This window comes from Lissotriton helveticus, chromosome 3_1 (genome assembly GCF_964261635.1).
Source record: "Lissotriton helveticus chromosome 3_1, aLisHel1.1, whole genome shotgun sequence".
NCBI classification, from domain to species: domain Eukaryota; kingdom Metazoa; phylum Chordata; class Amphibia; order Caudata; family Salamandridae; genus Lissotriton; species Lissotriton helveticus.
In genome coordinates, this window is record NC_136061.1 from 61,684,012 (window position 1) to 61,710,069 (window position 26,058).

General features: G+C 46.1%; 1 protein-coding gene across 1 annotated transcript in view; it reads right to left on the reverse strand.

Moving 5' to 3' along the window:
• The window catches only part of LOC144822103 (sterol 26-hydroxylase, mitochondrial-like), a 208,693-nt gene that overhangs the window by 67,465 nt on the left and 115,170 nt on the right, over nt 1-26,058 (reverse strand). Inside the window, exons 3-4 of the mRNA XM_078679228.1 lie at nt 10,366-10,565; nt 4,111-4,308 (exon numbers count right to left, since the gene is read on the reverse strand). Of these exons, the coding sequence (XP_078535354.1) occupies nt 4,111-4,308; nt 10,366-10,565 (398 nt within the window). The remainder of the gene's footprint in view (nt 1-4,110; nt 4,309-10,365; nt 10,566-26,058) is intronic.

Below are 26,058 nucleotides of genomic sequence, written 5' to 3' on the forward strand. Positions count from 1 at the left end.
AAACCCATACCCATGCAGAACCATAAATTCCCCTCTGGCACCCCATAACCACCCTGAACCCTAAAATAGCCCCCTAACATCCCAAAACACACACCTGCCCTAAACCCTAAAATTACCCCTGGCACTATAAAACACATACCCACGCTGAACCCTAAAATTAATCCCATGGCACCCCAAAACCCACACCCACCCTGAACCCTAAAAGTATCCCCCCCACCCCTAGCACCCCAAAACCCATACCCACCCCACACCCTAAAATTACCCCCTGGCACCCAAAAACCCATACCCATGCTGAACCATAAATTCCCCCGGCACCCCATAACCCATACCCACCCTGAACCCTAAAATTGCCCGCTGACACCCCAAAACCCACACCTTCCCTGAACCCTAAAATTACCCCTGGCGCACCAAAACACATACCCACGCTGAACCCTAAAATGACCCCTGGCACCCCAAAACCCATACCCACCCTAAACCCTAAAATTGCCCCCTGGAACTCCAAAACCCATACCCGCTCAGAACCCTAAAATTAACCCCTGGCACCCCAATTTGTAACCCACCATGAACCATAAAATTACTCACTGGCTCCCTAAAACCCACACCCACTCTGAACTCTAAAGTTACCCACTAGCACCCCCCAAAAAAAAATTAACACTACAAACTTACATTACAGTTGCATATTTGGAGGGGACTGTCCTCTTTGACGTTTCTATGCATGTAAGTCAAGAACAACATTCACAGTAACCTAGATATGCAGGCAGTATGTAATGATGTGCTGAAAAATGCATTAAAGTTACTAGAACTTACATAAAAAACTGCTGCCTGCTCCTCTGATACTATACTGTGGAGTCGGGCTGATCAGCAGCACTGCGTCCTGGCATCCAGCCCCTCGAAGGTCTCAGAGTAGATAGGTCTCCTGGATTCTCCTTGCCTGGGTCCCCTCTGCTTCTTCGCTGCTGCCCTTGGATGCGAAAATAGAAAGATCCATGGCCCTGTTCACCATTGATCTAGTGAGCAGTGCAGTGGATGTGAATTCCATCCAAGTGCACAGACAGCAGGGTGAAAGGGATGGCCAGTGCAGGTGCTGCTTATCCTTTGTAAATTAATTTCTGCTGGCGGCATAGCCCAGGGTTTGCTGTCTGTGCACTTGTATGGAATACACATCTATACAAGTGCACAGACAGCACACCCTGGGCTATGACGCCAGCAGGAATTCCCATACAAAAGAAAAGCGTCACCTGCACTGGCCATGCCTTCCCCCCTGCTGTGCACTTCACACCCCATGCTTATAACCCATCAAGTGCTTAGGTGAAATCCCTGCCTTCAGGCAAGGATTTCACCTCGGCGGCGCCACTCTAAAGGAAATCAAGAGGTGAGGGCAGGGGGCGTTCACTCGAGGAAACTGTTCAGAGGCTGGCTGTCTGCTCGGGCTGCTGGGCCTCTCAGAATGCATAATAAAAATCACATTCTCGGCTCCGATGCGCAGCGTTAGTTAATGATTTCAGTGCGTGTCATCTTAGCCCGGGCAGAGGAGGCGAGGGGGGGGGGGGCTGAAGCCCGGTGAGCCCAATGGGTGTTGCGCGCCTGCTTGCATCACTGCAGCACAGATAAGAACCAGATGGGCAGGTTACCCCCAGGCCTCCTCATACTTGCCCTACGCTAGAAGGGTCCTCACCCTCATCAAGAGAAACTTACCCTTCACACTGATCTGAAGCTGCACAAATGGGGCGGGCAGATACGCAATAACACACGGTAAACTAGCGGGGTTGCTCATTACATTGGTGAACGTGTATGGTCCTAATGTGGAAGACCCTGATTTTTCTCCATTCTATGGGAATGGCCGGAAGCCACCATACTATGGGGCGGGGACCTGAACACTCATTTAGACCCGAGCAGGGACAAGTCAAGTGGGGTAGCTGGTCACTCGCCTATGTCTGCAGGAGTTATCAATGAAGGAATGGCAGAACTAGCACTGTCTGATGTATGGCGCCTGCGTAATCCAAATAGTCTGGCAGGTACACATGTGTCTACTGCTCACGCTAGCTGGTCCCGCCTAGATTACTGGCTAATGAGCAACGTCAGTACCACCTGGGTTTTGGATGTGGAAGTGCTTCCCAGAACACTGTCTGATTACAATCCTATTAGACTCGAATTGCACATTCCACAATCCTTTGCCCGGCAGTTCACGTGGCGATTTCGCAGTGATGCACTGCTAGATCCTCTCTACATGCACACTATACGTGAGGCGATCACACAATACTTTGCATTAAATGAGGGATCAGTAGATAGCGGCACCACTCTCTGGGAGGCCTTCAAGGCCACGATACTTGGGGTGTGTATTAGTACGACCGCAGGCATTCTAAAAGACTTACGTGGACAATTACCTCAGACTGAACGTAGGCTGCAGTGTCTTGAGCGTGACTATGACCGTTCCCCTAGACTGGCACTCCTCTCCCATATTCAGGAATCCATCACCGGATATAATAAACTAGCAGGTGATGAAATTCGTTACCTGTCCAAGCACCATGTTGCTTGCGTATACAGCAAGGTGGGCAGACCTGGCCACACACTAGCGATTAAAACCAAAACCAGTGAAAACACACATACCATTAGAAGGATAACTGACGACTCTGAGACAGACCATTATTCCACAAGAGACATAGTCCAGCAGTTCCAAGCTGCTTACACTGACATGTATACATCAAAAACTGGTGCACAGGCTGCGGAACTCGACGACTATCTCTCCGATGTTGTGCTGGCGTGGCTATCGGACGGTCACAGAGACTACCTCCGACTGAGGACAATATTAAAACTGCGATAAAATCCCTTCCAAATAAAAGAGCCCTGGGTCCTGATGGACTCACCAGCGAGTTCTATAAGGAGTTCGCGGAGGAATTGACACCCTACCTCTTTGAAATGTATGCTGAGGCATACGATGCCGGCTCCCTCCCTGCGAAACTCAGTGAGGCCCTTATTATAACTCTGCTCAAAAAGGATAAACCACCTAATCGGTGTGATTCCTATTGCCCGCTCTCCTTCATAAATACAGATGCAAAACTCTTGGCAAAGATACTGGCTACTAGACTCTCACCATTGATGCCCCTTCTAGTGTTACCGAACCAGTACGGCTTCATACCTGAGAGATCCACTTCGCACAACCTTCGTATGCTGTTTGCAATGTACCACATTCTCAACCCCGATCTTCAGGCTGTGGCTGTGATGCTCGATGCTGCCAAAGCCTTCGACTCCATAGAGTGGAGTTATCTTTTAGCATCCTTGGACAGATGGGTTTTCCACCGCTGTTTACTAATTGGATAAGACTGTTATACGTCGCCCCGTCGGCAAGGATCCATATTGAAGGCTTCACCTCAGACCCCATTCCCATTCGCAGAGGGACAAGGCAAGGCTGCCCCCTTTTGCCATTTCTCTTTGCACTAATGTTAGAACCAGTCGCTTGTATTATCCGGCAGTGGCGTAGAGCAGCATCGCTGCAATCCGCTCACCGCTCTTTGAGCATCTCGCTGTATGCAGACGACATGCTGCTGTTTGTAAGGGAGCCATGGACTTTTCTATCCACTGTGCTTAGAGAATATATCCACTTTGGTCGTTTCTCTGGGCTCACCATTCACTGGTCTAAGTCACTCGTTGTACCACTCACTCTTTCCACCTCTCCTCATGTGCTGTAATTCCCTCTATCGTATAGTGTATGTTATCACCTGGATCATCTTGAGGCCCTTAAATAAATTGCTATTATACATTTCATTGGTGACACCTTTATCTTCCTCAAAAGACTACAATGCTGAACTGACCACACCAGGCTCTGAAACCAACCCAGATGTAACAGGCACTTCAACTATTTAATAACAATGAACTTTTTGGTAGCGCGTAATACAAGGTCCAAGTTGACTTTAGCTGACCTGACCCTGCTAAAAGGTTTAATCGGGGGATCACCATCGATCACTATGGAAGGCAACAGGAAGAGTTTAACTCACACCACCATCTTAGCAGCTTGTTTAGCGGCTATTTTCTTCGCTTTCTTGCACTTCCTCCATGGACCCAAGCCAATCTCCTTCCCTTTTGTATCCACATAGCTGGCAGCTTGAGACTTACCAAATGCAAAGATGGTGTCCCAGCTCTGCAGATAGCGTTTCCAGAAGGGCAGGATGTCACGGGTCCAGGTGGGCAGCAGCATGGTGAAGATAGAGTTCCGCATCATGCGGGCGATGGAGTCGATGAAGTTCTGCGTCTCAGGTGGGATCCGCTCCTCCAGGCAGCCCAGGCGCGTCTCAAACAAGATGGCTGAGATGCCTAGAATGGAGGCAATACATAAGAGAGGTGTGAGGAGGGCAGTAGTGGACATATGTTTTCCTTCATCAAGACATCCCGCAGAAGCAACAACGTAAATTTTAACTCCTGAACACCTTTTCCTGGGTAATTGTGAGCACTACAAAATAGCATTCATTCATATTTTCCATTTGTTTGTTTTTTATTTTTCCATACCAAAAGTAGTACTATTATTTTCTAGTTTTCTATTGCAAATCCTACTTTTTAGAGCAATGGCAGCTAATTGTATTTGCAGATTAATGATGCACATTTATTTGACGTTAGCAAGCCTTTCTCTCGTTGTCTGTGTACTTCCATCTCAGGAAAACCATTGAAAATGAAGCCTCAACCGAGGCGTCTGGAGAAACATAAACTGTAATATCTGAGTTCTCTCCAGGAAGCAATGCTCAGGATGTTCCTTTATTTTGTAACTTACCAAGGTTGGCTGACAAGGTCCTATGTAAGTCAATCATTCGCTGAAATAGCCATTGTATTTCTTTGTTACATAGAGTGTCGATTTGTTTCCGTAATAAGTTATGCATAACCCAACCAATGAAAAGCATTGGGAAGTAGATGTCTCAAGAATCATGGTCATCAGAATAATTATTGGTCTCTGTGTTGGTAACATTACTAGCCCAACCCTGTTATGTCATATCATCCCATAAAATAAGGGTGGGTTCTGTACCCTGAAACATGATAAATGCAGTGTTATTCTGGAGATGACCCAGTTGTTTTTAGGCTTCCTAATTGAGCAGACCCTGCCCTAGTCTGTTTATTGATCTATACTTAGACTCTTTGTGTCTTTTCACACTTGCATAAGGAGCAGCCTTCACATTAATCTGTTTACTGATTTGCACTTAGTTCGTTCCTCAATTTTATGCAGAGATAAAACCTTATGTTATTCTTTTTGCAGAGTTATACTTTGATGTTCATTAGGGTGTTTCCTTCATTGACTAAGTAATTACTTTTTACTTTCTGTAATGACCATCGTCTTGAATAAACCCATGAGGTTTTAACCTGAATCTTGACAAATGAAAAAGAAAGAAAAATGCTAACTAAAAGAGAAGCCATTGTATGTCAATTCATCATACAAAGACCCGGGTACCTAGATGCAAGAGAGAAAAATAAAGCATTGCAATCTTTTCAGAAATACTTTAAATTTGTCTCTTACTACAGACCAGGTACAAGTTAGCGTGAAGTTCTGCCTGCTGAGTCAGACAGTTGTTCATCACGCTGGGCTGATGCAATTATAGTGCTACGGGGCATATTACCAATGGCCGGCAATACAATTATCGCTGCTTTAGCGTCTGTTTTTCGGCCGCAAAGCGGCGATAAATATATTGCATTATTTACAAGGACGCGATAGCGCGTGTATTCTTGACTTAGCTCCCGTTTTTCACATGCCTCGCATCGCATCGATAATGAGATGCAAAGTAGGCGTGGCTGTGAAAACAACATGGGAAAATATCACGAAGGCAGCTTTGCGATATTAACAATGAGGCGTAGCGATAATTTAAATCACGCTAACTCTGCCTTAACTCAGGAATTTAACGTCTGTTAAATTCCTGACTAAGGCATACCTAACATGGGAGGTGGATTGTGGGGCTAAGGCCATTGGGCCTATCATCAAACTTGTCGCCGTTTTCCATGGAACATCGCTGGAAAACCAACGATGTTCTATGGAAAACCCCGCTATCGCTGGAATATTTATCGCCATAGCGCTAAGCGTTGATAATACAGCGCTAGTTGGGCGATATATTCCAGCGATAGCCGGCGATTATTAAAAGCGACCCAAGCGCACTTAGTGATAATTATCGCTGGGGCTTGATAATATGCCCGTGGTTGGCGGGGCAGCTCCTCTGTCCCTCCCCCCCTGGCAATCTCCTTCAGCCGGGTGAGTCCAGCCTCAGCTCTCTGTGACTGACCAGATCTCCCGAGGCTCTGCCGGGAGCAACAACGCTGCCTAGGCGTGGCGCAACTTCGCTTTTTAATCTGCTACAAGACTGAATTTTAAATACCTTGCCTTCACTTGTTCAGGGGCTGCGCTCTGGATATCGCGCACCCCTTGTCGCCACCTGACTCCCTTGGCTGCCGCCGCCTAAGCGCCCCAAGCTGATCGTTCCCTCCCCCTCTGACGGGCAGGTCACGAGGGCGGGGACGGGCGTGGCTACCATCTCGGGCTGCTCTGTGGTTGGCGGGGCAGCTCCTCTGTCCCTCTACCCCCTGCCACGCCCCTACTACTTCTGGTGGCCTATTTCATGGCACTGCTATCCCGGCCGCGCAGCAGACGAGCGCAGCGGGCGCGACGAAGGCGCGCCGAAGTTGCGCCTAAGTTAAGCCCGTCTGCGCCCGTCCGCGACAGGCCGGGACCTGGGGCCACACACCCTGCCCCTTCAGTGGCATACACATCTGCACAACTACTCTCCTGCACTGCTGACGTGCCCCTATCTCACACTCTTACGCAGTACCTTACTTCTTTAGGTATCTATCTCCCCCACCTAGGCTGTACTACTTCTCCGCGGCCTACTCTTTCCTTGCCCATTCAGGACACTAGGCTTTCTCCCACTACAACTGTACTACCACACATTGCCTCTGCCTGCCTTCTCAACACTCGCTCGGCAGGCAAGCATCAATTACAACTTTTCAACCTTCTTACCTCAGACTCCCCTGACATTCTGTTTTTAACGGAAACATGGTTCTCTGAGGCTTCTCTCCCTGACCTCCTGGCCATCCTCCCCGATTCTTATTATGCCATCCGGGCAGACCGCCCTGACGGCAGGATCGGGGGGGGTGTAGCCATGATTGTTCGGACTAGTCTCCATTTCCAGCTTCTTTCCCAACCTTCTATAGCTGGGGTGGACTTTCTGGTTGCCCGCTCCACTAATCTTCCTGCACCTCTCACAGTCGTCCTTGTCTATCGCCCCCCCCCTGAGCATGCCTCTGTTTGTGGCTTCCCTGCAAGAACTCCTTGCTACCCTCGTAGTTAATAACTCTTCGGTTCTCCTGCTGGGCGACTTCAATTACTGGCCTGGCGACCCCAGGGAGGACTTGGCGTCCAAGGACTTCACGGCCACCCTCTTGTGTCTTAACCTTAAGTCTTATGTATCTGCCCCTACCCATAATCTTGGACACATCTTGGACCAAGTCTGGTCATCCCAGGACATAGTCTCCCCCCCCCAGTATCCTTCCTTGCACTTGGTCCGATCACTCCCTTATCTTCTTCACTATCAACCTTGGTTTCCCTCACAAATCCCCTCGCCCCAAGAACGTTTTTGCACGCAGTTGGAATCACGCGGACCTGCTCTCTCTTTCTCATTCCCTTGCCTCTTCCTCACCTGACCTTGATGGCATTCCCCTTGATTTACAGGCCGCTGCAGTTAGCACTTGGTTATCTTCCGCCTGCGATCAAGTTGCCCCTTTTAAGTTAGTCAGGTCCATTCGTCCACACGAGGCCCACAGATGGTTCAACTCTGAGCTCAAGGTCCTCAAACTGGAACTTAGACGCTCTGAGCGCCTCTGGCGCCGCAGCTACTGCCCCGACCTTAAGGCCAAATACAAATCCCTCCTTAATGAGTACAAGAAAGCCATCCTTGTGTCCAAAACCAAGTACTTTTCCGAGCAGGTAGTTTTATCTGCCAACAAATCTAAAGAGATCTTCTCCTTGGTTAACAACTTGGCCACTTCTGATCGCGCTTGCCCTAACTTTATTCCTTCCCAAACCCTCTGCTCCTCATTAAACGACTTCTTTATCGAGAAGATCGTCAAAATTAAATCCAACATTTCTATCACTCCCTTTATCCCACTTCATCCTGCCCCCTCTGCGTCTAATTTTTCCTTTTCTTCTTTCCCGCCTCTTTCCTTGGACTCCTTCCTAGCTCTGCTCACAAAAATCAAGTCTGGCTCTCCCACCGATTGTGCCCCCGCTTGCATCTTGAAAACTCTTTTTTCTTTCTGCCCTGCCACTCCTCTTTCCCTTCTTAATGCTTCTCTTTCTACTGGTTTGGTTCCTTTGTCATTTAAATCTGCTATTGTTTCCCCCATTCTTAAAAAACCTGGTCTTGACTCCTCCCTCCCTTCTAATTTCAGACCTATTTCTCTTCTCCCCTATCTTGCTAAAATTCTTGAAAGCTACGTCACTTCTTGTCTTTCCTCTTATATCGAGCAGAACCATTTCCTTGCTTCCCATCAGGCAGGTTTTCGTTCGGGCCATTCGACCGAATCAGTGGTGCTCGCCGTCCTCGACGAGCTGAAAGCTAAGGCTGACACCAACTCCCCTCAAGCCCTGATCCTCCTCGACTTGTCCGCTGCGTTTGACACGGTCGACCACAACATCCTTCTTGACCGTGTCAGCGCAGCGGGCATTCGGGGCCCCACCCTCTCTTGGATCACGTCCTTTCTAACAGGACGTTCACAAGCTGTCCACCTCCCCGGTTTTTCTGCTCCCCCCCTCCCGGTGCCCTGTGGGGTCCCCCAAGGTTCCTCCCTCTCTCCTCTTCTCTTCAACCTTTACATTCACCCCCTTATTTCCTCTCTCCTTGAGCTGGGGGTCTCTGTGTATAATTACGCAGATGACCTCCAGCTCGTCTTTGATCTTTCTTCTTCTTCTCACTCCCTATCTTTTTTTCGTTCCACTATGGTTTTCATTTCTGGGTGGATGAGCGCCAATCACCTCAAGCTCAATCCAGACAAGACTGAGCTTGTCCTGACTGGCGGCTCATCCAGCCCTTGGTCTTCCGCTTTTTGGCCCCCTATTCTTGGCCCCCTCCCACCCCCGTTCCTTCCGTTAAAAAGTTGGGCATTAAGGTCAGCCAGGACCTGTTTATGCACGGCCAGGTCAGTGCTGTAGTGTCCTCTTGCTTTCTTTCCCTCCGGCTGATCCGAAAAATCTCCCGTTTCTTTTCTCTTGACTCTCTTAAAATTATCATTTCTGCCCTCATCACTTCCCGCCTTGATTATGGAAATAGCTTGTTCGTAGGTATCCCTGCCTACGAAACTCGCCGTCTTCAAGCAATCCAAAATCAGGCTGCCCGTCTTATTTTTCACTTCCCCAAAACTCACCATATCACTCCTGTCCTCAAATCTCTCCACTGGTTACCTATCCTGCAGAAATCCTTGTTCAAACTAGGGTGCCTTGTCTTTCGGGCTGTTGACCGCTCTGCTCCGGCGTTTATCAACTCCCTGATCTCTACTCACACCCCTGTTCGCACCCTCCGATCATCTTCCTCTGCCCTCCTCACTGTTCCCTGTTTCCGTAAAACTCGCACTGGTGGAACCAGATTCTCTGTCCTTGCGCCCCGGTTTTGGAACTCCCTCCCTCTTTCTATGCGTTCTATCCCCATCTTCTCACACTTCCGTAAAGCGCTAAAAACATTCCTGTTTGCCCAGGCCTACCCCTGCTAACTCCTTGGCCCTGTCTGTTCTGTTCACTAGAGCTCTCAGCGCCAGGAAGCCGTTTGGCCACCGTGCGCTCTATGAATACTTTCATTCATTCATGCCCCCAAATCTTTACTGCGGGAGGAAATACAGGCATCAACCAATAACTTGTAGCTCCAGTCAATTCTGAAAGCATAAGGATAAGATGATTACGACCCAGACATGGCTAAAATCGCTTTAGTTGGACTACTTAGCACATAGTTAATAAAATATACCAAACTTGGTTATTCAGTCCTACTTGGGCAAACTTTTTTATCAGGCATTTGTCACAGCCAATTGCATACAAACCAAAAATAAATACCTAGGCTGCATTAAGTACATTTTGATATAGGTACATTTTGGTAATTATGGAAATGCCGTCACAGGCTAAGCCTCCTGCATCAGTACTGTTACTAATGTCATTCTCTGAGTTGTAGAAAGAAGACAGATATCCTACTCATACATTGGACAGGATGATCTTTACTTCTAGCTTCTGAGAGTTTCCGCCTAATCTAGTTTCAACTGTGCCTGAGTTGATAAATGTCATGTACCCTTTGGTTTTTGGTGCACTGGCACAAATGTTGTAAACCAAGCGATGCCAAGCATGGGGATCTGAGGTCCATCCCTTACCTTCAAAAGCAAATCTGTAGAGCACGTTGACCATGTCGTCCACCATCACACCCGATGGGCTTCTCTTCCTCACCTCCTGGAGCCGGGTCAGCAGGTCCGTCACCACCTCGTTGATGACCCCGGTGTACCGCATAGCCTCCACTGGCTTCAGCATCCTTTTGTTTAGGACGGTGCGGAGCTGGTGCCATCGCTCGCCTTCTCTGACCCAAAAGGAAAAAGAGTTTGATTCAAGCCATCTTGACGGGGAACATCACACGCTCCTTATGAAAGGGAACCCACTGCATTCTAAACACAAGGTACCATACACAGAATGCAGCTGCATTTACACAGTGCCGTCCAAAAACCAATGGGTAAGACCAGCAGAGGCGTGAGTGCATGCATAAATATATACTATTCATTGGATGACACTTACAATACTGATCAGCATTAAACCTGCAGGTCACAGGCTTGAATGCTGAATCCTCAGTCTTTCAACCAATATTAATCGGTTGTCTATTCCACCATTAGTTCGCCCGATGCGATTCTCTATTCCATTGTATAACAGATTTCAGTGCTTGACTAGGATGGAGGATAATGATTGACACAAAAACCCAGAGGGGGTATCCTATAGACTTCAATATGGTGTGTAAGAATGCTGGTACCAGTGAGATTGGCAACCCAACTATAATAAAACCTGTCGAGTTCTTGGCGAATGTGGGTGTGTCCACACATTCAAATTTAAATGACAATCAGGGATTAGAAATTGTAACGCAGGTAGGGTACACACTAACAACCTGGAATATTGCAGGTTTGAGAAAAGAATTGGATACGCCCTTCTGGCAGGATTTTATCACTCATGGTAGTGACATTATCTGTTTACAAGAAACTTGGAGTACAGAGGTGGTTGCAGTGGAAGGTTATACATCTTATTGTTTAAATGCTGTACCCTCCCCAACAGGAAGAGCTAAGGGTGGATTGTTGTTACTTATATCCACCAAGCTAGTTGGGTGTAAAATTACCAGCTATTCACCTATTGATAATTATAGCCAAGTTCTGAGACTAGCGTTCCCAAAGGGCAAGGATTTGGTTCTAATTAATCACTATAATAATAATTTTACTAAAGATAGGGAAGCTCCACTAGATCCATTAGAAAAAGAGCTAGATAGGGTATTGAAACTCTCCAGTAAACTGGTAGTTATTCTGTGGGCTGGCGATTTTAATATTCGAGTTTGCCCAGCGATATTGTCCAATTCATGTGGATTTATAAAAGCCCCTATTACTACCACTGAGACTGACAATGATATACTACATTTTCCACATTGTAGCTATGGCATGACTTTAAATACCCTTATGGCCAAGTTTGACCTTGATCTGTTAGACTGTTCCATGAAGAAGGGCCATATCAAATGTCCAACTTTTACTGGGAGGAATGGGAACAGCAATATAGATCACATTTTAATTTCGAGGAACAGTTTCTTTTCGGACCTCTGGATATCAGAACAGGTTGTTAGTGACCACAATAGTAATTCTATAGTACTATTAGACTGGGGCAACAAATTATCTAACACCGAGGACCGACTTCTGGATATTCTCCCTGTTAGGCCTAACGGGATGAGAATTAAGTGGGATGGTGTAGACCCACCAAAGATTCAAACAGAAGTGGTCATCAGATGTAGGGAAGCTATTGATTATTGCCTTAGTGAAGAGGTCATCCCTGACACTTTATTAACTACCTTTTCTGATATAAACAGCGTAATTAAGAATGTACTAACAAGGAATACTAAAGGGCAGAAACAGGCTGGTAAGAGGTGGTTTGATCCTAAATGTACCCAGGCATTACACAAATTGAAACTGGCACTGGGGACCAAGCCTCGTAACCAATTGCTTGTTCATGAGCTTCGAATTGTTTATAAGCAAGCCTTGTTGGCACACAAAAAAGAGCTGAGATCAGACGCTTGGAATAAGTTAAATATGGCAGCCGACACTAATAATAGTAAATTGTTCTGGGAAACTGTTAATAGCCCTTTTTTAAAGGATAATTGTACTCCCGAATTGATGTCTTATGTGAACTGTACCGATTGGATTGAACACTTTTCTAATATATTTAATCCAGATAGGTTGCTTTTAACTCCTTTTTTAGATGATGATTTTACGTGGCCTATATTACCACTGTCAATTAGTGTTGAAGAGGTGCAGGAAGGGATGGTAAATAGTAAAGGGGGCAAGGCACCTGGACCGGACAGCGTCCCGATTGATTTATATAAGGATGTAATGGGTTTATGGGCACCAATCCTGACAAGGATTTTTAACACTGCAGCTCTGGGGAGTTTTCCCACATCATGGGCCCAATCATTAATTGTCCCATTACACAAAAAGGGTTCGCGTTCTGAAGCTTGCAATTACCGCCCAATATCGCTGCTGGACTCTTCTATAAAGGTGATGAGCAGGGTGCTTTTAAAAAGACTGGAAACATGGGCCTCAGATTTTAGAGTTTTAACTCCAGTCCAATATGGATTTAGGAAGGGCCTAGGCACTATTGAACAATGTGTAAATCTGGATCTACTTCAACAAAAGAGGGGGGGACCAAGGAGCTTTTTAAGGTCCAGTGTCCATGCTCCTTAATTATAAATGTATACCAAAAAAGGGAACACTGTTCCTAATGCAAGGTGCAAAAGTCACCCATGCAAAAGGGTGCAAAAAGTCACCCGTTTAAAAACAGGGGAGAAAAGAGAAAGAACAGGGATCCTAGGTAACAGTCCCCACTAGTGATAGGAAAACCATATTGTTGTCCTCTGTTGCCCTCACACACCCCGAAAGGTGTCATGCTTCATCATTGGGCAGTTGCTCCTCGTAGGGCCGGCGCTGCAATTCCCTACGGGTCCCCCGAAGGGTCTCTTTATCGGAGATCTTTTTATAGGACTGCCGGTTGATGCATGTGGGTGTGTGGGGTGTGGGGAATGGGTTTTCCATGTTTAATTGAGGGTAATAGATTGACGTGCAAGTGTGATATAAAAATAGGGTCACCATGCAGCGAAGGTAAATTGGTGTACCCAAAGTAGACTCAACTACTAATTAAAATCTAGCCCCACTGGCATACTATGCCCGGGAATAGAACAACATAGGTCAACATGTTTCGCGCCTGTATTGCCATAAGGATCGTTGGCGCTTCTTCAGGACCAGAGCTATAGTGTGTAAGGTGCACGTGAAAGAAAACTAAAAAATACCCTCACATAAATCAGGGCGGCGCAGTAACCTGTATGCCCAGCTTCTGGCTACAACTGCATGATGGAACCGCTCCTGATCAGTACCTAGGAAAGAAAACCAGTACAGGGTAGGTCACATGTATTAACATCAGGAACACCTTGACGCTACATAGTGTGCCACCATTGTGTGCACATCCAATACATTAAAACAAAAAGAACTACAGATACATGAGAACCAAATACAGCTGCCTACCAAACAGTATCCGTGCCCCGACATAACATAGTTAAGTACAAGTGTATAGGCCCCCTAAGAAATGAGAGGAACTCCTTTTATATCAAGGTGCAGAGTCACCGAGGGACATGCTTGCACCTCTGCTTGATCTGTAATCAGGGCTAAAAAGCGCTCATAAACTTGAAACACAAATGGTTCCAGCAATGGTGGGTGCCCTTAAGGTATAATCTCATGATGGGCGCTTACCTCGTCATGTCGAGGAAACCAACGCTGGCACAAGCATTGTACACCACCAATATGCCGGGCTGTAAAAATAACAGAAGTCAGCGGGAATTTAGCTGTGGGGACCGGGACAAGTCTTGTGAAGCTTTCAGTGCGGGCGTATAGCCCGTTTCAGTTTGGCGAAAGCTACTCACGTATTCCCCGCGTGCTGATGCCTCCGCACCTACCCCTCCAATGCGTCTGCCGAGAGAGTGAGATGGAGAGTCACGGCAACTAGTTAAAAAGTGATCACTGAGGTCAGGTGTGCTGGGCGTTACCCCCTTCCGGAGTTCCCGTCTGAACATGAATATAACCGCGCATGCTCAGGAGAACAGACTTGCTAATCATGCGCAATGTTAGAGATAGTGCTCCCCAACACATGCGCGTTAGAGGCGCTTATAATACAAGCGTGGTAAAGTAAAGAACGCTGTTCAACCATGATTATGGTAGGTCTGGAATACTCAAAGAAGTATGGTGTACTGTTTATCAATCTAGTTAGAACAGAGGGGTCACATTTAGTGAGGCCTACACATGAAGATATTGGAAATAACAGGTTGTTCATACTGTTACGGTGGTAGGTCTGGAATACTCCTTTGAGTATTCCAGACCTACCATAATTATGGTTGAACAGAGTTCTTGACTTTAACACGTTTGTATTATAAGCGCCTCTAACGCGCATGTGTTGGGGAGCACTATCTCTAATATTGCGCATGATTAGCAAGTCTGTTCTCCTGAGCATGCGCGGTTATATTCATGTTCAGACGGGAACTCCGGAAGGGGGTAACGCCCAGCACACCTGACCTCAGTGATCACTTTTTAACTAGTTGCCGTGACTCTCCATCTCACTCTCTCGGCAGACCCATTGGAGGGGTAGGTGCGGAGGCATCAGCACGCGGGGAATACGTGAGTAGCTTTCGCCAAACGGAAACGGGCTATATGCCCGCACTGAAAGCTTCACAAGACTTGTCCCGGTCCCCACAGCTAAATTCCCGCTGACTTCTGTTATTTTTACAGCCCGGCATATTGGTGGTGTACAATGCTTGTGCCAGCGTTGGTTTCCTCGACATGACGAGGTAAGCGCCCATCATGAGATTATACCTTAAGGGCACCCACCATTGCTGGAACCATTTGTGTTTCAAGTTTATGAGCGCTTTCTAGGCCTGATTACAGATCAAGCAGAGGTGCAAGCATGTCCCTGGGTGACTCTGCACCTTGATATAAAAGGAGTTACTCTCATTTCTTAGGGGGCCTATACATTTGTACTTAACTATGTTATGTCGGGGCACGGATACTGTTTGGTAGGCAGCTGTTTTTGGTTCTCATGTATCTGTAGTTCTTTTTGTTTTAATGTATTGGATGTGCACACAATGGTGGCACACTATGTAGCGTCAAGGTGTTCCTGATGTTAATACATGTGACCTACCCTGTACTGTTTTTCTTTCCTAGGTACTGATCAGGAGCGGTTCCACCATGCAGTTGTAGCCAGAAGCTGGGCATACAGGTTACTGCGCCGCCCTGATTTATGTGAGGGTATTTTTTAGTTTTCTTTCACGTGCACCTTACACACTATAGCTCTGGTCCTGAAGAAGCGCCAACCATCCTTATGGCAATAAAGGCGCGAAACATGTTGACCTATGTTGTTCTATGCCCGGGCATAGTATGCCAGTGGGGCTAGATTTTAATTAGTAGTTGAGTCTACTCTGGGTACACCAATTTACCTTCGCTGCATGGTGACCCTATTTTTATATCACACTTGCACGTCAATCTATTACCCTCAATTGAACATGGAAAACCCATTCCCCACACCCCACACACCCACATGCATCAACCGGCAGTCCTATAAAAAGATCTCCGATAACGAGAACCTTCGGGGGACCCGTAGGGAATTGCAGCGCCGGCCCTACGAGGAGCAACTGCCCAATGATGAAGCATGACACCTTTCGGAGTGTGTGAGGGCAACAGAGGACAACAATATGGTTTTCCTATCACTAGTGGGGACTGTTACCTAGGATCCCTGTTCTTTCTCTTTTCTTCCCCTGTTTTTAAACGGGTGACTTTTTGCACCCTTTTGCATGGGTGACTTTTGCACCTTGCATTAGGAACAGTGTTCCCTTTTTTGGTATACATAAATCTGGATCTACTCATTAATAAATATACAGTAGCTAAAGAGGGTAATTTGTTTTTATGCTTCGCTGATTTAAGCAGCGCGTTCGATCTAGTGAACCATTCCCTTCTTTGGACAGTGCTGCTGGAATCTGGGGCTCCAAAAGAGATAGTGTTCTTTTTAGCACGGGTATATGAGAAATTATTCTGCAGCGTACGATATGGGCCAACAGGCGAGCGAACCCCATTTTTTGCTGTGCAAAGAGGTATTAGGCAAGGGTGCGTACTGGCCCCTCTTTTATTTTCCCTCTTTATTAATCAAATAGCTACGGTATTAAACAATATTTCAGCAGATGCACCAATAATTGACGATATGGTTGTGTCGGTATTGTTATATGCCGACGACGCTGTTTTAATCTCCCGTACCCCATTAGGCCTTCAACGGCTTATTGATGAATTCGCAAATTTTATCAAGGGTAGGAAACTTTTAATTAATAAATCGAAGACCTATACTATGACATGCGGGAAGAAAATGAAGTCATCAAGGCAGTTCTTTTTAGAATGCTCAAAAATACAAGCTGTAAAAATATTTTGTTATCTAGGGATTACTTTTGAAGGTAATGGCAAATGGGCAGATGAGCAAGAGAATATTAGATATAAATTGACCAGGAATAGCAATGGCATTTTTAGTTTTGCAACTAAATTAGGGGACCGCAGAATAAAGGACATGGTGGCCATATACAATGCAAGATGTGTTTCTGCAGCCTTGTATGGAGCTGGATTATGGGGTTATTCCTCAACAGTTCAAGTCCAAAAAAATGAAACAGCTTCCTCAAACGGTTGCTGTGTGCCCCTGCCTCGGCATCCATTGTTTTAGTTCATCAAGAAACTGGCCTTAATTATAAATCTTACCTGGCAGCCTTACGGCCATTACTCTTATAGCGTTCTATTTGGCATAAGAGTGAAATCGAGTTTACACAGTCTATAATTAAAGATTGCCTTAAATTAGATTATTGTTCCCGTGTTCCATGGTTGAGTTATATTATTTATTGGTTCAGCACATTTGATTTTAATATTCTTAAGGAGTCTGAATATGAAATAACTTTTTCTAAGAAAGAAATAAAAGACTCGTTCCTGTTTTATAAGAGGGAGGAGCGAATAAAACTAATCAGGACCCAAAAGACCTTTGCTTTTTATAGGCAACTCGAACTCAAAAGTGGGTTCCAGGCATATTTGGTGGACGTGTCAAGAACATCACACCGATTCGTATTAATACGTTTAGGGTTAGGCATTGTCCACCACCTTGTATCCTTCCCAGTAATGGGGGAAGGCTCTACTATGAAATGCCCTTGTGATGATACCTCCAAACAGAGTTGCTGTCATTTTCTACTATTTTGTAAATTCTTTTCATCTATAAGGAAATTTTATTTGAAGCCTATCCTTTTAAAATATAACACTCGTTTAACAGTAGATGCTATGAATTTGTCATGTTCTCTTGAGAGCCCAGATATTTGCTTCCATGTTGCACTCTTTATACTAAAATGTAGAGCAGCTAGGAAAACGATAATATTGTGACATTTTTGTTATATGTCTGGCTAAATTTGCACTTATGCATATGTCACTTTATATTGTGCTAAACAGCTCAATGGATAACGGTCGAGTTGCTAAGATGTGCACATTACTTTGAAATTCCTGTTTACGGCTAAAATTTGTACTTATGCACAAGTCACTTTATTCCAGGATGGGAATATCCTCACGTACTGTAAATCTAATGTTTACTATTTTGTTGAAAACTGCAATGTAACAAAGCGCAGAGTAAATGTATAACGGATATTTCTGTGTTTTTCTCCGTTATAATTAAATTGTAATTCTTGAACTTATGCATACGTCACTTTAAAAAGAACTATTTTAGTTCGCCAATTATTGGAAAGATAACTATTTAACGACGGGGTCTTCGCATTTTTGGATTCTTGCACATGACACCTTTCAGCACTACCCACTTTTATATGAAGTATTAATATAAGTTGTACTCAGATTATAACTGATTGCTGCAACAACTTTATCTTTTTAAAGTATTTATATATCATGGTGTTTCTCCATTCGAGTATAAATGTCATCTTGAGAGCCGGTTCATGGAACAATTCCTTTTAATATGTTGTGTTAGTGGAGCTTAATATATTTGTGTTTATGATGATTATTTTGGAAATGTGTAATAACATGTTTTCTTGTGTTTTTATTGTTCTGCTTATATGGTTGTGTAATACAAACCGAATAAAGCTTTTGAACTGAACTGAATGGATTTCTTTCTTACTTTTTAAATTATTTTGTTTGTTGTAAAATTATGACACTGATACAATCAGGGCCAGCTTTAGGGCAGAGCGACCTGTGCCACCGCACTGGGTGTCGAGCTCGGGGAAAGGGAGTGGTTCTCTGTTTGAAATATCTTATATGTTTAAAAGCACCTGCTGTGAAGTTCCTTGTGTGCCCAACAACTTTTCGGCAACAGTAAAAATCACAACATAACCCTGGTGATTAAAAAAACTGCTGAAGACAGATCAGATTTGACTCATAATAAAGTAGTGCAGAGAGTTAATGAGCCTGTTGCAATGAATGTCTGCTATGCAGATCACAGAATTGTATTTTATGTGGGTAGCTCAGTGGGTTACTACTTTTGTCACAGAGCTCTTTTTGTGACAAACACTTCATAAGTTACGATCCTAATATAGTACAGTGATCTATGAACTGTCATCTATGAGCTGCAGGCAAATTGCATGATGTAGGTTATAACATTTTGTTTTTTCCCCAGTATTTTATTATCCTATAATTGCTAAAAAAAGGTTTGTATGAGTAGAAATAAATGTGAATTAATAAAAATAACCTCAACCACTGTGGTACGTTTTAAATGCTGAGTTTGTGGTTCTCCAGACCAAACACTCTTAAAATATACTGCCTCCTAGTATGGATGACATACGATTCCGACACCTTCTAATCCTCATTGTTTTATGTAACATTTCCTATACACGTGTGATTTACTGTCTCTACTTAATGTGTGTGCAATGTGAAATGCTCTGACACCCTACACTGGTATAAGTGGTGCTATAAAACAAATGAAATACATGTGAGAGGGGGGCTATGGAGAGATGAGGGGCACTGTTAGAGGGGGGTAGTGAGGAAATAAGTGGAGAAGGGGGAATCTGCGGGCACCAACAAAGATATGCTGCACAGGGCACCCCTAGTGCAATAACCGGCCCTGGACACAATCTATTTCCAATATACAATTCATCACAGACGAGTTTAACTGAGTGACTGTAACATTACAACATCTGGGATTATCAGTCTAAGCTTCGAGAGAATAGCTCATTTGATTGATATGAAAACAATGTTCATTGAGGCTGTCCTATAGTTAACGGATGCACCAGATATAGAAAGTGCATCCGGAAAGCCAAAGGATAATAAACAGACCAGGCTCTGAAAAACTGTATTTATCACAAACATGGTAATCTAAAGGAAGTAGAGACTAGACAAAACCAAGCCAGGCATCTCAGAAATGAGAGAGTTATTTCCTGCATGGGGTGTGAAAGATTAAACATAGAACAGAAATGTAAAAAATGCAGGGCCTCATTTATGAGGACTTGTGACACTTTTGTGCCGCCATTGTGTCACTTTTGTGATGCATCGGTGGTGTAAAATGCACCATGTTGCGCCATATTTACAAAGTGACGCATCTAAGCAGATGCATCACTTTGTAAAAACAAGCGCTACATTATACCTGTGTTAGGTATAATGAATGCAGGATGGGTGTTCCCCCGTTTAAAATCTATTGGATTTCACTGTGCCACTTCTAGGACGCCATTGCGTCAAAAACTTAGGCCCGCCTCACGACAGATGCAAGACTGACGCAGGCACATATAACATGGGACTTGCACATGTGTAATGACGCATTGCTGGAGTTGAGTCACTTTTGAGACACTCCAGCAATGCGTCATTACTGCACCTACAGATACGTCAGACATACTGACGTATCTGGAACCCCTTGCGACATTGAGCGCCGTACATTAAATACGGCGCATTCATCGTGTCGCAAGGAGGGCGCAGTGAAAACTGTTGCATCGCTGTTTCCACTCAGCCATGCAACACTTTTCATAATTGTGGCCCTGAAAGTGAGAACTGGAAACTGGCAAGGATAGGTTGCAGATTTTCTTTGCCACCTGTAACCTCTGGGTATGCTAGAAAGTTGGTATTCAAAAGTACACAAGTGGTTTGGGAAGTATCTGGCTGGGGGCTGGTGGGTAAATCCATCCGGGTGGCAGTAAGTGAGAGCATAGAGCAGGAGCGGCCCGTGGTGGGAGTGCTATCGGGTGCTGCATCGCATTTGCCCCTCACGAACAGTGTCTGTCAGGCTGACCTTTGTTCAGCCTGACAGACACTGTTCACATTCAGTGCAAGCAGCCAGGAGCCAGAAATGGACATTTAGCGCTGGCTCCTGGCTGCCTTGGCTGAACTTTGCTGGGCTGAGGAAGTCACAGCTCCCGTGGAAGTGACATCCTCAGCTCAGCAAAGGTCCCTGAGGCCCTCACCTTAGTGACAGGGGTAGCGTCACTGATTGCCTTGCACCTGGGTGCTTCAGTGTTAAGCCCTGAAATGCCCAGGGTTGAGTGTCTGGATTACCTGTGCCGCCGACGGAGTCACATCCACCAAACCAGCCAAAACGCACAGACCTAACAAACGAACCTACACCCCAGAACTCAGCGCTGTGATATGCAGATGGAAATAACTGGAAAGAAAATGGTGTTCCAGCAGAAACAATAGTGAACAAGCCATCTTGAAGTCTGCCACCACCACCTTAAAACCGCGAAAGAGAGAGCCCTGGCACACTGCAGCAAGGCCAGCTCTAACCAGACCAAGGAACTCTTCGATATCGTCTGAGAGTTCACCTGCCCTTCAGCCACAGAAAGCTTGACTCACCCCTCACAGGAACTCTGCGAACCACTTTCACAACAAGATAGTCACCATATATAGAAATGCTGTACCCCAAGCCTCCAATCTCCTCAGCATCTCCACTCCCTTGAAGACAGCCACTGACCACCCACTCACCACATGGAAACAACTCAGCACAGCTAACACCAAGGCATTAATTAACTCCATCCACTAAAGAGCACTTAATGACCTGTGCCCCTATTGCTTTTCCACCTCAGAAGCAACAAGATCATCCACCGGCTCACCACCTTCCTCAACTCAACCATCTCTACAGCCACCTTCCCCGACACCTGGAAACACTCAGGGGTCTGACAGCTCCTCAAGAAACTCTCTGCAGACCCCAAAAACCTCCAGAACTACCACCTCATCACACCGCTCCCATTCCCCACCAAAGTCCTGGAGAAGGCCAGCAACCTACAACTCACGGAACACCTGGAGAGATACAACCTTCTCGACTCCTTCCAATCAGCATTCAGAACCAACAACAGCACTGAGACGGCTCTGATCGCCGCGACAGACAACATCTGTACCCTACTCAACAGAGGGAAATCAGCTGCCCTAATGTTTCTCGACTTCGACATGGTCTCCCACCACACACTCATCAACTGTCTGCACCAGATCGGCATCAAGGACGACACTCTTAGATGGATGGAATCCTTTGTCGTCGGGCGCACACAATGGATTTACCTCCCTTCCTTTACCTCAGAGCACAAGCACACCATCTATGGCGTCCCACAAGGCTCATCCATCAGTCCCACCCTCTTCTACATCTACATGATGTTGTTGTTATGTTATGTTATGTTATGAGGTATTTGTAGAGCGCGCGGCTACTCCAAGGAGTGTCCCGGCGCTGTCTCAAAATCCTTGACAAAGCAGTGTAAACAGAAACAGCAGACGCCTCCTTACTGTTGGAAGAGCCAGGTTTTTAAGAAGGCACCTAAAACCAAGAAGGTCGTGCACCTGTCTCAAAGACGGAGGCAAGCTGTTCCAAAGCTTCGCGGCTAGTACCTGAAAAGAGCGTCCCCCCTTTCGATACCGAACGAACTTTGGCACGATTGTCAGGTGCTGTGTCGAAGACCGCAAAGTTCTAGATGGAGTGTAGGACTGAATTTTATTCCTGATGGAGGGAGTTCCAATATTGTGTAAATCCTTGAAGGCTAGTACCAGGGCTTTAAATTTAACCTTTTTTTCCACTGGGAGCAGGGACTTTAGGCAGGGAGTCTTGTGTGTCCTAGAACCGACCCTAAGTGCGGCCCTGGCTGCCGCCTTCTGTACAACCCGTAGGCGGCTTAATAGGTATTCCGGGAGGCCCAGGTATAGCACGTTAACATAGTCCAGCCTTGACGTGATCAAGGCCTGGACTACAGTCTTCCTATGCGAGATGGGAAGCATGGGGAGAAAGTTCCTCATCTTTTTTAGCAGCCCAAAACAGGTGCCTGCCATGGATTGAACCTGGGACTTCATGGACAGATCCATGTCCTGTTTCACCCCAAGGTTTTTTACAGTGGTAACTGGGCTTACAGGGGGAGACAAATTCTGGGGCCACCATTGTCGCCATTCGTCGCCAGGAGTGTAACCAAAGAATATGATTTCAGACTTGTCAGAGTTACATAACAGTTGATTTTGTTTGAACTAGGCAAACACCTTAGCCAAGCACGTGCTGATATCATTTCCTCTTAACCACTTGTCTTTCTTACAGGTAAACAACAACTGGGTGTCGTCGGCAAACGATATAACTTTAGCTCCGTGCTGTTCTGCTATGAGTGCAAGGGGGCCATATAAACATTAAACAGGGTTGGACTTAACACAGAGCCCAGTGGTACTCCTACATTCAACGGAGGGATGATGGCCGAGAAGGGGGGGAACAAACTGTTTGCTGATGGCTATCCAAAAAGGAGGAGAACCACCTAAGAACAGTGCCCCCAATGCCTCAGTCCTGGAGTCTGCGCAGAAGTAGCTTGTGGGGCACGGTATCGAAAGTTGCTGATAGGTTTGATAGTATCAATACAGCCTTGCCTCCTCTGCCGAGAGTCACTTTGATCGTCTTCAAGACTTCCAGAAGGGCTGTCCATACTAAAGTTGGCTCTAAACCCTGACTGGCTAGGATGTAAGACCTGGGTAGTCTCTACGAAGTCAGTGATGACGACATTGACATACTTCTCTAAAGCCTTGGAGAAGTAAGGCAGCAGTGATATTGGTTTGCAGTTGCTGGCTACAGAGGGGTCCGCTGAGGGTTTTTTTAGAAGCGAGAGGATCCTCCCATGTTTCCAACTGTCTGGCATCAGACCTTCAGATAGGGATAGGCTCAGGACTCTGTTGACGGCTGGGTTTAATACTTTGGCAATGGATGCCAGAGTTTTAACCGGACAAGGGTCCGCTGGGGAGCCAGATTTCAATGCCTTCATAATTTTAAGTGACGTGGCCGTGGGAACGGGAGGAAACTCCAAGAGAGTCTCCTCCAAAACAGGGCAGGTGGGGGAGGACATATCAGAAATGCCCTTGTTGACAGAGGGCGAATCGCCAAACGAAACCTGGATGGTTTTTATTTTGTTATAAAAGTATTGCGCGGTTCGATTCGTCCATTCATAGGTGGGGGTGAAGGGACTTTTTATGGCATTAGGGGAAGAAAAGTCCTTTACAATCTTGAACAGGTCCCTGCTGCGTTTCCCGGCTAGTTCAATTTTAGAGGCCAGAAAAGATTTTTTTCCCTCACGAACTTGGACATAGTGGGCTTTCAGTGCAAATTTGTAAGTGGCTTTGCTCAGAGGATTGGAGTTTTTCCTCCAAGAACGTTCAAGAAATTTACATGCGCTTTTACTCTTTCTTAGCGCCTCCGTAGACCACGGTGCAGAGGCTCTGCCTTGTTTGGCTACTCGGGTTTTGAGCGGGGCTAGTTGCGTCGGCCACTTCTGAGTGTAGCGGCTAAAGCCTCCGGCGTTAGCTGCTCAAAGGATCGAAAACTACTGGCCTGCTAATTGCAATGGGACTGTGACCTTCCAAGTGCCTTGCCTATTTTAAAGGTGAGTAAAAAGTGGTCTGACCAGGTAATGGGAGGGGGCACAGCTGTTTCAATCTTGGCTGTTGAAAAGATCTGGTCCAGAGTATGGCCCTTTTCATGAGTGGGGAGCGAGACGTAGGGAGTCAGATTGAAAATACCAAGGGTACTCACACAACTTTACGGATTCTGAGTCCGCTGATTGATCTAAATGTATGTTAAAATCCCCTAGCATCAGGCACTGACTGAACTTGGCCGCAATAGGGGAAATAACATGGCCATGGGATTCCAAAAACTGACCAGCTGGCCCTGGAGGATGGTATATTACCGCCCCAGCAATACACTGGTGAGCGGAAACCGTCATATGGAACCCAGGGCTTTCAGCCCCCTCAAGCTCTGCAATGGGTAGTAGCAAGCAGGGGAGGGAGTTCTTATGTATAATCACCACACCGCCTCCCTGAACACAGGGTCTGCCCTTCCTCATTATCATATACCCCAGGTAGGATGGCAGTGGTGATGGTAGGGTTAGAGCCTTCATTGAAACATGTCTCAGTGACAAACATAATATCTGGTTGAGTCTCACTGAGAAGGTCAAAGAGCTGGAGCTCATGTATTTTTTATAGACCTGTTATTTAGAAGGACTGCCTTCAAATGATTCCCCATTACAGCATTTCGAGAGGGGAGAAGGCACTCCATGGGATTACTCCCGCATGAGGTCCCACCCACGTCGGGTTTAGGGCGGGTATTGTTCCAATTACAATCACCACAAGAAAGTTGGTATGAATCTACCCAGAGAGCAAAGAGGGAGCGGCAGCTGGCACTCTTACCCATCGCTAGTAGGCTTTCTCTACTGTAGCTTACTTGATGTTTTTAGTGATGCGGGTGTGCTTCTCCTGATGATGCATCGGTAGCGTTGCCGGCACCGGCCGCCTCCGGGACGTGAACGGGTGCAGACGGGCTTGCCTTTGGCGAGCAGCGGCACGCCCGCTGCGCACTAGTGCAGCGTCCATTTTAATCTCCCCCAGAGTGACAACTAGACCACACCCCTGGCGAAAATGGTGGCCAGGGAGTGTTTGGTCCCAAGAAAACCAGGATCGAATCCCGCCAGCCCCCACAAGTAATTTGAATTTAAAATACAATTCCCCACAGTAAAGTTAAAAAGAGGGTCTAAAAATCAACCTTCACATTAAAACGTTAAAAGAGGAACCGTGTCACTGTTTAAAATTTCCCAGGTTATGGCAAAAAGTGCAATTCAGAACAGCGTTTTAAGACAGAAGCAGAGTAACTGACAACTGCTCTGTCAAGGGTCGAGCGTGCAGCGCAGCGTCCCTTTTAATCTCCGTCAGAGTGACAACTAGACCACACCCCTGGCAAAAATGGCGGCCAGGGAGTGTTTGGTCACGAGAAAACTGGGATTGAATCCCACCAGCCCCCTCAAGTAATTCAAATTCAAAATGCAATTCCCCACAGTAAAGTTAAAAAGAGGGTCGAAAAATCAGCCTTCACATGCCGCTAGCAAACATTGTCAGAACTCACAACATCAACATCATTTCCTATTTGCTATCCTGCTCTTCCCCTCAGTCTCAGTGGACCACACTATGATGAAATTCAACTTTCACAACTGCATTGAGAACATCTTAGCCTGGATGAAAGAGAACTGCTTGAAGCTCAAAATGGACAAGACCGAAGGGCTGATTTTCAGCAGCCACACCTCTTTCTGGAATGACTCCATGTGGCCTCAGACCCACCCCCACTCTGAAAGATTACACCCACAAACTCAGCATCAACCTCAACAGCTAATTCCCCATGAAATGACAGGTCACCAACATATCCTCAGCCTGCTTCCACGCACTCCGCAGAATCTTCAAGTGGCCACCCACCAGCACCAGGAGAACAGTGACACAGACTACTGCAATGCACTCTATGCAGGCAACACTAGTGGA